This window comes from Crinia signifera, chromosome 4 (genome assembly GCF_055691185.1).
Source record: "Crinia signifera chromosome 4, ASM5569118v1, whole genome shotgun sequence".
NCBI lineage: Eukaryota > Metazoa > Chordata > Amphibia > Anura > Myobatrachidae > Crinia > Crinia signifera.
In genome coordinates this window covers 223,819,093-223,830,139 of record NC_139220.1, presented here as the reverse complement: position 1 = coordinate 223,830,139, position 11,047 = coordinate 223,819,093, and the positions used below count along the sequence as shown (strand labels likewise).

At 42.8% G+C, this 11,047-nt stretch overlaps 1 protein-coding gene across 1 annotated transcript in view; it reads right to left on the bottom strand.

Annotated features, from left to right (window-relative positions):
- Positions 1 to 2,006: 2,006 nt before the first annotated feature.
- The window catches only part of DNAAF4 (dynein axonemal assembly factor 4), a 38,314-nt gene continuing 29,273 nt past the window's right edge, over positions 2,007 to 11,047 (bottom strand). Inside the window, exons 7-9 of the mRNA XM_083183866.1 lie at positions 9,400 to 9,553; positions 8,090 to 8,195; positions 2,007 to 2,338 (exon numbers count right to left, since the gene is read on the bottom strand). Of these exons, the coding sequence (XP_083039992.1) occupies positions 2,226 to 2,338; positions 8,090 to 8,195; positions 9,400 to 9,553 (373 nt within the window). The 3' untranslated portion in view covers positions 2,007 to 2,225. The remainder of the gene's footprint in view (positions 2,339 to 8,089; positions 8,196 to 9,399; positions 9,554 to 11,047) is intronic.

The window sequence follows — 11,047 nt, the reverse complement described above, 5'->3', positions numbered from 1 at the left end:
CATTTTTGTTTTGTGTTTTTAGATCAGGCAACAAGCACAGCACTTTGAGGGAAGAATGATACAGATTATGGGGGTCATTCTGGGTGACTTGCAAAGGTGCGAAATTCGACTAAACGCTGCCCGCACGAACGCCCGCCGTACGCACACACATTTTCCCCACACGCATGCGAATGGATGTTTTCCCTAAACATCCATTAGCAGCTTGCTTGTGGGGCAGAAATCATTCGATGGTTGACGACCATCAAATGATTTCTAAAGTGCTTGCAAATCTAAGTCACTCTCCAGATTTGCACGGCAAGAGGGTGCGCAGCTGACTTCTGGTGACATCAGACACCCACATCATGGCCAAATTACCATGGGAACGCCCATGAAAAACTGGGCATTCCCATGGGCACGACCCATGCCCCCCGAGCAAACGGGCCGGTGACTATACAAGTTAGGATCGCACGTTGGTGGGGGCCATACTCACGTAGCGATTGTTGCTTAATTTCAGATGGGACTGTAATCGCCCCATGTGTATGGTCCATAACAGTTCCAGATTGCTCATCTTACTGTAATCACAGCATGGTGCAGACTTCATCTCACAGAGACTGTTTAGAGAATAAGTGACTATTAAGACTAATTGCACAGACACAGGCACAGGAACATCTGCTCCAGCTTTGTTTGCTTTATTCACATCACTAACCTTTATGAATATGCACCTAGGAAATGAATGTGCTTACATACAGTCTATCATAATCACGTTATAACCAAGGTTCTGGAGCCTTTATAATAATCCTTTTTCCACTGCCACTAAAACCTGGGTTGTTGCCATGGCAACCTATGTCAGGGCTCCCTCAAAAAAAAACCTGGGTCCAGTGACTTGGGAATCCTACTGGGTAGCAACCATGCTTCGACCAAGAAAAGACCTACTTAGCATGCAGTATAAATAGGCAACCCGAGTCATCTGAAGGGGCTAGGCTCTTTGGCAGGTTATTTTGTACTTCACTGGAATAGCCATTTACATTGGGGGTATAGACGTGTGATTAGGGGAGCTGGCACTTTAAATTTAAATGTGTGTGACCGGCTCCTCCCCCTTTATATGCCTCCCATCAAAGAAACTGTTAAGAAATTGTGCCAAAGGAGAGACTGAAAAACAAACTTCGGTACTTGTGTAGTTTCACGGCGCCAGTAGATCGCATGCGATTTGACATGTTAAATGGTCCTGTTGATACCCCCACTATCCAAGTGGGCATGGAGTTGATTTTATATAGCGTGGCGAGCACAGCGAGCCACCGAGCCCGAAGCTTGGCAAGCCACCGCGGAATACATTTTAAGTAATCCGCGTCCCCTCGCGGGGGTCGCTGCGCTTCAGGCTCGGTGGCTCGCTGCGCTCGCCACGCTATATAAAATCAAATCCATGCCCACTTGGATAGTTAGGGTATGAACAGGACCATTTAACATTGAATCCTATGGAAAAATCACATCCATCGCATGCGATTTGTTTGCATGTGATGGACGCGATTTTTCCGAAAAATCGCGTCCATCGCAATTGATTGTATGGCTTAAGTTAAGGTATACAATCAATCGCATCGGGCGCCCAGATATTACACAAGTACCCAACTTTCTATCAGCCCCAACATATTCAAACTTGACTCAAAATAATCTGAGGGCTCAATGCACAAAGCCTTGAAAAGTAATAAAGTGGAGTGTGATAAAGCACCAGCCAATCAGCTTCTAACTGCCATGTTACAAGCTGTGTTTTAAAATGGCAGTTAGGAGCTGGTCGAGTGGTACTTTATCACTTTATCACTTTTCTAGGCTTAGAACATCTGTTCCTTTTATATATTTTATGGAGCTAGGAGCACAACTCATATGTTCCACCCTCTTATCTATACCTCCGACTCTATCCAATGTGAAACGTCTTACTCCAAAAGCAACAAACACAAGTACCACATTTTTGACACATTTTGCATAATAAAGACAAATGTAATATTTGTGGAATTCTGACCATTTGGCGCTTTACAGATATTTTAGATGTACCCATGGGGTAAACATTTATTTTTCAGCCTGAAATGAACTAAGAAGTTTGATAAATAATGGATAAAAACAATAGGCCATTCATTGGACATTTACAGACATGGAGTTATTCACATACATGAATGGATACCTGGTAAACAATTATAGTTTAATAAGAAAACTGTTTAATGTTAACATATAGCTGTAGCAGTGGGATACACACTCATTTATTCTGGGATGGAACAGGAGCCTTGGAGGATCTGACGAATCTTTTCAGCATCAGATTTCACATTCAGATTTCCAGGGTTAATCTTAAGGGCAGTTTCATAATCTTGTAGTCCTATTTGTTACATATAAAATAATTGTACATTACTGACAAAGTCCAAAGAGAAAAGGCAAGTGAACACAGTACTAAACCCTATTAATCAGAATAATTATAAACTCTGCAATATAACATGGTGAAATTGAGATGCCTAGCAGAATTGTGGGGAAAAATATGGGCCCAATAACCATGGCTAGGTGACCGCACCTAGTGGGTCCCTCAACTGGTGTGGCTCATTAGGTAGACAGTGTCTAGGTTGACAGTCACTATTGGTTGACATGCAGAAGGTTGATACATGAAAAAGGTTGACATGCATTATCTCAGCATGGTCAACATAGAAAAAGATTCACAGGAGTTTTTTAAGGTTATTTTTGGTGTCTATGTCGACATGGACACAATATTAGTATATCGCGTCCCTTCGCCATGCTTCGAGCACAATATTATATTATCCCTCTATGCGCACTGGGATGGTAAAATATGTACTCAGTTTAAAAAAAAACTACACACAGGACCCCCGAGGCCAGCAAAAACAACCCGCCCCAAGACATCACACTAGTTACATTAGTAAGAAGCAGTGGTTGTGTGGGATGTTAATATAGCTCGGTGATAAAAACCAGGGTGCTATAAGGGTTACACTGGTATTAAAAAATATATAGATTTAGGTGCTAAAAAATCTACTTGAAGAGAACACACTTTGGGCAAGATGTACTATGACTTGAAAAGTGATAATATGGAGAGCGATAAACCATCAATCAGCTCCTAATTGCCATTTTCAAACAGTTTGTAGCATGGCAGATAGAAGCTGATTGGTTAGTTGTTTATCATTCTTCATTTTATCACTTTTCAAACTTAGTACCCTTTGAGAGGGAAAACTCAATGTTCTCACTCAAAACAAATAGAAAATATTTTATCTTCCAATAATAAAAAAGCTAGGACTATTAATGTGTAAGTGCTTTAAATTACTATTGATTTACAGCTGCCACAAATATTACTTCATACAGGTTTGATTCTCCTACGTACATTCCTAAGACGATAAAACTATAAATGAAGAGCCAAGAGGATGAGTAACTTTTATAGGTCTATTTAACTCCCATTGTACGACTGACTTCTTGTAGCTTTCTTTTGTGTAGTTATTTTTCTTTGTAGTGACAATTATCCATTGTATAAACTCATCTCAAACAATATAAAAGAAAATGACTTTATTCAGGAAACCTTGAATTGTCTTTTATTATTTGCCTCAATGTCAAAAGCTTTTAAGAGCTATTTCTTGAGTCAGCACTTTAATAACAAGTAATTGCAGAAGTCAAGAATTAATAAATGTGACCTTTGCAAAAGAACACAGTGTAGAGTGCATACAATACGTCTTTGTAGCCCACTCTTAAGGCTGGCAATGGGCTCGCAGATGCACATGGATTTCCTATTGCATTTTAAGTCAAACAATTCAAAGATCAAATGCTCCATAAAAGAAAGAAAAAAAAAAGTTACTGATGTTAGTTGGGCGCCCACTATTGTAAGTACGCTCATACCCCCACTATCCATGTCGGCATGGAGTTGATTTATATGTAGTGTGGCAAGCGCAGCGAGCCACCGCGCCCAAAGCGTGGCGAGCGGACGCGTAAAACTAAGCAAATAGCTTAGTGGGCACCCAACTAACATATAAGTATAAAAAAAAAAATTATAATACAGGTACTGATATCGGTTTAAAGAATGAAATAATTTGCTCATTAGTTCACTTTTATCCAAAGTAGTCCAAAAACAGCTGTCTTTATATTTGTAGTATGGATTCATCCACAAGGGGAGAATCTGCCATCTAAATTTAGGTTACTTTGCACATGCTACCCAGTTTACTGTAGGTTTTCAGCCAACCTATTGTATCTCTTGGCAAGAAAGGATTGCCCTGTCACCAGTGTCGACCAAGGGTTCTAGATGGCTGACAGACAATGTCTAGGCAGATTGGGCAGCACCAAAAGTTACACATGCTTTAGACATTGACACAAGTCAGAAATGCATTAGTTAGACATGCCAATGCACTCAATATCCCAACAAACGACTTTTAAACCAATTTGTTCATACTTTACCAGTTGCCCATAAACACAAAGCACCAGTAGCCAGTACATGCAGTGTAGAGGGCAAAATGTAGCTGCTGCACATGTCCAGTGGCAGCAGACTTGCACCAGAGAAACAATGTGGTAATTGGCTTAAGGTGCCCACACACGGATAGATATCATGTACATTCCAATGGCTGTCCAATTTCCCTTTAAATTCAGAACACAACTGAACATGCCCACACACAGAACAATTGAGTAAACAATATGAGGGTAAAGATGGGTCATTTAAGGACTGCAAATCATATACCACATCATTTATCATGCCTACACACTGAACGATGTGGCCAAATTGAGCATGATGAGCGGTTCATCTTTCTGCCTTCAGAAGGGATCAGCAGGCTCGATGAACGACCGGTGGGCACCCACATTGTATGGTGAGCATGCCCACAAAGAGAAAGTTTTTATATGATTGGTCGTAGCAACCAGACTGAAACAGCCATATCATTTAAAAAATATCTTACTGTGCGTGGGCACATAGTACATAAACTGAAATTTGTTTGGGGCAGATTATAGCTTGCAACAGGTCTTGGTCTGGCGACAATTGCGCTAAAACCAAACATTTCCTCCTGGTTGAAGTTTTTTATTTTGCAAAACTATTTTTATTTTCATTTATAAACATCTGCCAAAACGATTGATAGTACAGAAGTAGCCTGGCTTGAGTGTAAGCAAAGTTAATTGTATAACAATATCGGGTGAAATTTAACCGGATGAGAGATTTAGAAAGTGAGAGAATTTGTAAGAAATCTCCAGTTTTTTAAAGCAGCAATCATTTACACTTCAAAAATCAAACTGGTTTTGCAGTGTAACTGATTGCCGATTAAAAAAAATAAAAAACATTGAGATTTCTTACCAAATCTCTCACTTTCTGAATCTCTATTAAATTTCCCCCATAGTTTTAATTAAAAAACAACAACAACCTGGGTATAAATCATTAATAGATAGTCAGCAGATAACTTAGGCCAGTGGTTCTCAAACTGTGAGCCATGGCTCTCTGGGGTGTCGCGGTGCTGTCACAGCGGTGCCGCCGCCGCATTTCTTTTTTTCCCCATGCAAGCTGGGCTGGACAGTGTTTCAGGAGCTAGCACGGGGAGTGGGTGAGTGCAAGGAGCTGAGCGGTTGAGCAGGCTGAGCAGCATGATTGTCGGTGCCGTGGAGGGGGGATTAGTGCAGGGAGCTAAGTGGCTACCTGTGCCGAGTCAGCAGGCTGGGCAGCGTGTACATCGGTGCTGGGGGAGGGGGGGTTAATGCAGGGAGCTGAGTGGCTGCCCGTGCAGCTAGTCAGCAGCCAGGCAGCGCGTACGTCGGGCCGGGGGAGGTTAATGCAAGGAGCTGAGTGGATCGTGCCGAGTAGTCAGCAGGCCGGGCAGTGTGTACACCTGCGCTGGGGGTAGGGGAAACATAAGTGTGGTGCAAAAAGACCATACTTTCCTGCACACAGACTGCTGTCCTATCTTTTTTTTAATTTATAAAGGACCATTTGAAACCTCTGACACCTTACCTCACACAGGAGAGATGATTGATCCTTAATCAGGCCCATAATGCGCCCATGGTGCCACTTATACATAGAATACCCATGGTGCCCATATAATACCCCCTGTGGCCCCAGTAATACAAATAATGCCCCCTGTGGTGCTGCAAATACACATAATACCCCTGTGGTGCTAATAATACATATACACCCTGCGGTGTTCTTAATCCATATAATGCCCCCTGTGGTGCCCGGGCCCCAATACATATAATGCCCACCACTTGGTCTTCTTTGTTGATACCCTCACTGTCCCCAGCTTTCTCCTTAGTGCTGCCTGAGCTGCCAGGGTGCATATGTGTGGTGTGGAGAAGGGTCCTTCTCCCCCTTTTGCATATGCGGCCGGGAGGGGAGTTGCCGACATGGACACCGGGGGGGGGGGGGGAGAGTATGTACAGCCAGCAGGGGTATGCGAACGCTGCCGGTGGGGGTGTGGTGTGGATCTTCGGTGTCACCCCACTGAAGTCCGCATCGCCCTAGTCCCTAGTGACGCCAGCCATTGCATTCAGGATGGCAGGCAGTACAGGAGGAGGAGGTGTGGGAGGCGGAAGGGGGCGGGAGCCGAGGACACTCTGCAGTGACTGTGGCATGGCGCCGGAGACGCTGCTGCCAGTATCATCCTCCTAGCGTGACTGCATGCACTTGGTCAATGCTTATGTGGCTGCGGCCCATCGGTGCTGTGCATGCCAGAGCCGCAGACCAGAGGAAGAGCCACGTGTTGGCCACCCCCGTGATATAGTGTGGGAAGGTAGTGCCGTGATATTTGTAGTACTGTATGTCACCAGTACGGTACGGATAACCTCTAACGGCACACAAAAGGCCTTCCCTAAATTTCAGCTCCAGGCCCATAAGTATCTTAATATGGCACTGGGTGTGTGGGATGTGCTGGAGATGGTGCAGTGGCAAGTGGTGGTCCATAATCCATTTGACTGGAATCAACTGGCGGGGGATTGTGCGGGATGTGCTCAGGACTGGGCAGGGGGTGTAACCTGTAACTTGGTCAGCCAGCAAGAGTGTGATTATGCTGGAGTGGCCAAGGAGTGCACTGGACGAGGATCCAGGCGGCTAACAAGTTCTGGCTGAGAAAGTGAGAAAAAAATGAATTTTATATGTGAGATGCTGCATAGGGAAATCTATAGGATGGGGGGTGCCTGCTGTAAGTGACTTATACCTCTTCTTTCACACTGAGCAGTAAATTACCGGGTTCAAAATTTAAATCCGGTAATTTACTGAATAATGGGTCCTACACACATAACAATATACTGACATTTTCTATGCAATCTCACTAGTTCGCTTAGAAAATGTCCCTACATTGCGCTGTGTGTAGGGGCGATAGCATCGTTGTCACCTGGCGATTAATATGCAGCATGCTCTCCAGTGAGAACATTGGCTCTGACAGATAGCTTGTGCTGAGCGATCATGCTCAAGCATTCAGAGAGACCTATCATCGTTCAGATTTCTGCATCACTAGGTGTGTAGGCCCCTTAACACTGATATTTCTTTGGTGTCAAAGGGTCAATTTGGGTCTTAAATTCCAGGTCACCGACACTACTCTTCTCCAGGGTCAGCGACCCGGGATTTAAGACCCAGGTTAGCCTTTTCACACCAAAGTAATACCCGTGTTGTTCAGCAAATTACCGGGTAATTTGCTGCTTGCTGTGAAAGGGGGTCAGAATGCACCCGGCAAAATGATGCTGGGTAATTGCCAGGTCGCAGGTACTGTATGAAAGGGGTATTCTACGATGTTATAGGGAACAGAGAACAAGCTGGTAAGCAGGTGGGGGGGGATTGTTTCTTGGATTTCTGTTTATTATTTTTACAAACAAATGAATAAGTCATCTTTTCCTGAGCTAAAGACTAATAGCATTGTTTTGACCCAACTACTTAAAAAAAAAAAAAGGGATAGTTCGATAATTGTTTTGGCTTAAGGGTGCCTTGAAAAAGTAATGGAGATCCAAAGGGTGCCCTGGACTGAAAAAGTTTGGGAACCACTGACTTAGGCCAACAGGTCTTTACCATAAACAATAAGCACAACAGAAGTTAAGGCTTTATAGAAGTAAATGTTAATAAAATACTGTACATTTCCACAACTTTGAAGACACAGTCCTTTTCCTTACAGTAATGAAGAGACTTTACCTTCCACATAGAGCTCCAGCTCACAGAAGGCAGAACCTCGTCTTACAAAAGCCTTGAGTCTAGCGGCAGCATTGTCTGGAACTGGCGGAGTAAGCAGCTCTAGTGCCTACATTGTGTTACACAAAGAATTCTCATTAAAAAATATTACCATAAGTAAATCACACCCGGTCTCATAGGGCGTGCACACATTAATGTATAGATGTACGCTTGTCTGCAAAGAAAATTGTGCCTAAAAACAGGTAAAATAATCATGTAAATGCATATATCCCACTCATTGCAGAAGATTTAACAGCTTCAGCAATTTACTATTGTAGTCTAGGTATGGGAGACAATCAATGATGGGTAGAATGAGCATCCAATACAATGTATTTATAAATTCTTATAAGTGCATAACTTTACAATTGCTTACAATTTAATGTACACTCACACAGGTACATAAAAAGGGGATTACTTTCCAGTGTACAGTTCAGAGTACTCACATTATGTTTATGCCAGTATAAATCAGCTCTCTGCAATACCATAGGAACTTAGATCATAAAATGTGCTCTTGGGCAGAAGGCTTACTATGTTGTTCAAGTCTAAAGCTGGCCATACATATATCCAAGGTGTCGTATGCAGCCTCGCTTGCAATAACTCTGTATCTGCCTGCCGGGGAGCCGCCAGGCTTCCAGGTGGCTGAACCACATATGATACATTGTATGTGGTCCTTAAGCATACGATGTATCATGAGACCCTCAGCAAGTGTTGCTGGATCCTCCCAGATCTGATAAATCTTATGTGCAAACACTTGCAATCTCTGGACCATGTATCGGAATCGGATTAGGCACATACAATTTGGGCACTTTTCATCTGATTTCTTGGCCCGATCAGTCGCAAAAGGGCACAAATCGTATAAGTGTATGGGCATCTTTAAGGCGGCTTCCCGATACCTCGGATTAGTGTATGGGAGCCTAGGTCCTAACAGCATACTGGCCTGAACCTCAAACTAATCATAGCTAATTACTATAGGTAATTTATCTGATCATCTATTGTTAATAAACAAGGACTTTATATTTTAAAGGCAGTCGTGGAACTACATGCAGTCATATGTAATGCTAAAATCATTAACACATAAACAAGCAAACAGAACACTATTCAGAGACTAGGCTGCAATCTGTAATGTTGCCCAATTAAATTGATTTTTTACAAGGTCATGAAAAGTTTATGCTCTATACGCCATTGAATTCTGCTGTTAGTCTGGTTTACGCATCCTTAGCAGTGCATGCAATACATACTAACTAAGATCTATGCACTATGGCTTACATGTATACCTTGGAGGCATCTTCAATGGTTTTATGGAGGTTCCTTAATTTAAGATGGCAGGCTGATCGATTGAGATATAGTGCTGGAATCTTGTCATTTATTCGTATGGCCAAGTTTAAGGCATTGACAGCTGCAAGGTAGTCACCTGCAGCAAACAGCTTACTGTGGGCAAGAGAACAGAGGATTACATATAGAACACTTTACAGGATTTGTTTCGTATGCAGGTCAGACGTTTTGATGATTGATTTCTAAGCTCAGTTTTTGCTAAGACAATGCATGGAAGTAGCTTTTTATTTCAAGATGATATTTTAACATCAAAATACAACAATACAGCCGACAGAATGAGGAAGACAGGAGAGAGGAGAACGGAGGTTAGGGTTGGGAATGGTGCGGTCCTCCTTCTCTCTAGGATTTAATTCTAATCATCTGGCAATGCTGATAAGAGAAGGATCTGACTTTAGAAGTATATGCTCCCAGATTAGATCATATGTATGTACATAGGGCCCGATTCAGACCGGATTGCTGAGCTGCGAATCTTTGAAGACCAGCTATCAGGTAAACACCGCCCCACACACGCAAATACCCACCCATGTGCATGGCTGCAAATTCGTTCGCAGCCGTGCCCAAAACCATTTGCAATCACTATCCATCAAATGGTTTCCCCCTCTGTTCGTAGCGCCAAGTAAGCCAGGATTGCTCAGCACTGCAATGGCCGTGGGGAGGAGGCTGCTGCTGCTGCTGCTGTCAGCGGCCCTCATCCCAACAGCCAGGAAATACCTGTGTTTTCTGGGGCACTCCCAGAAAATGTAGGGTTACCGCTCCCAAACAACATCAGGGTATCAATCACCCTGAGAGCAGCTAGCTTTTGCTGGCTGCTTTCATGGCTGGCACATGGAAGCACACTGTGTACCATGTGCATGCATGGTTGTACAATAATTGCCAAGGCTGCGAATTTGCAGCCCTGCGTTCTGGTCTGAATCGGACACATAGTGGCTAATTCTTTCTCCGGCAGTTTTAAACTATATTTTAGATTTTTCTATTTTTTGATAAAAGAAGTTCTAACTGGTTTCCAGAATTTATGAACAATGGTTTTAATGTTTGAACTTTAGCGCAACCCCCTTAAGAAGATGTGAGATGCACAAATAAAAGTTTTGACAATTTATTGTGACATAACAGTTAATGACATACGTGGTCATGAACAATTGAATACATATAAAAGCAAATGAAATAGAAGGTTTTGCCAGGCAGTGAATGGACTGATGATTTCAGCACAAAATGAGTAAGCTTTTATCTCACCATAGATGGAAGTTGCGGTGGGCTATACTTCTGATTGAAGTTCTGCGGCACCACCGCAGATGGCTTTCTATGGAAGAGGTCTCAATAAAGTGCTGGTGCGTCCATAAAGTGTCCTGGTGCTTCAAAGTGCAAAGTGTGAAAGTGCACTGGGTCAGGCAGTCTGTATCCAAAAGAGTAGCTGCTTCCAGAATTTAGCTACCAAAATTGTAAATGCTAATTAACCTAAGATCTTATTATGAATGGGAACTACAGATAAACTCATCGAGGAGTATATATAAATTAGCAAAATATCCTGCAACAGGGTGTCATTTTCATCTGATAGTCTCATTAACATGGTTGAATACATTTTATTGTGTTTAA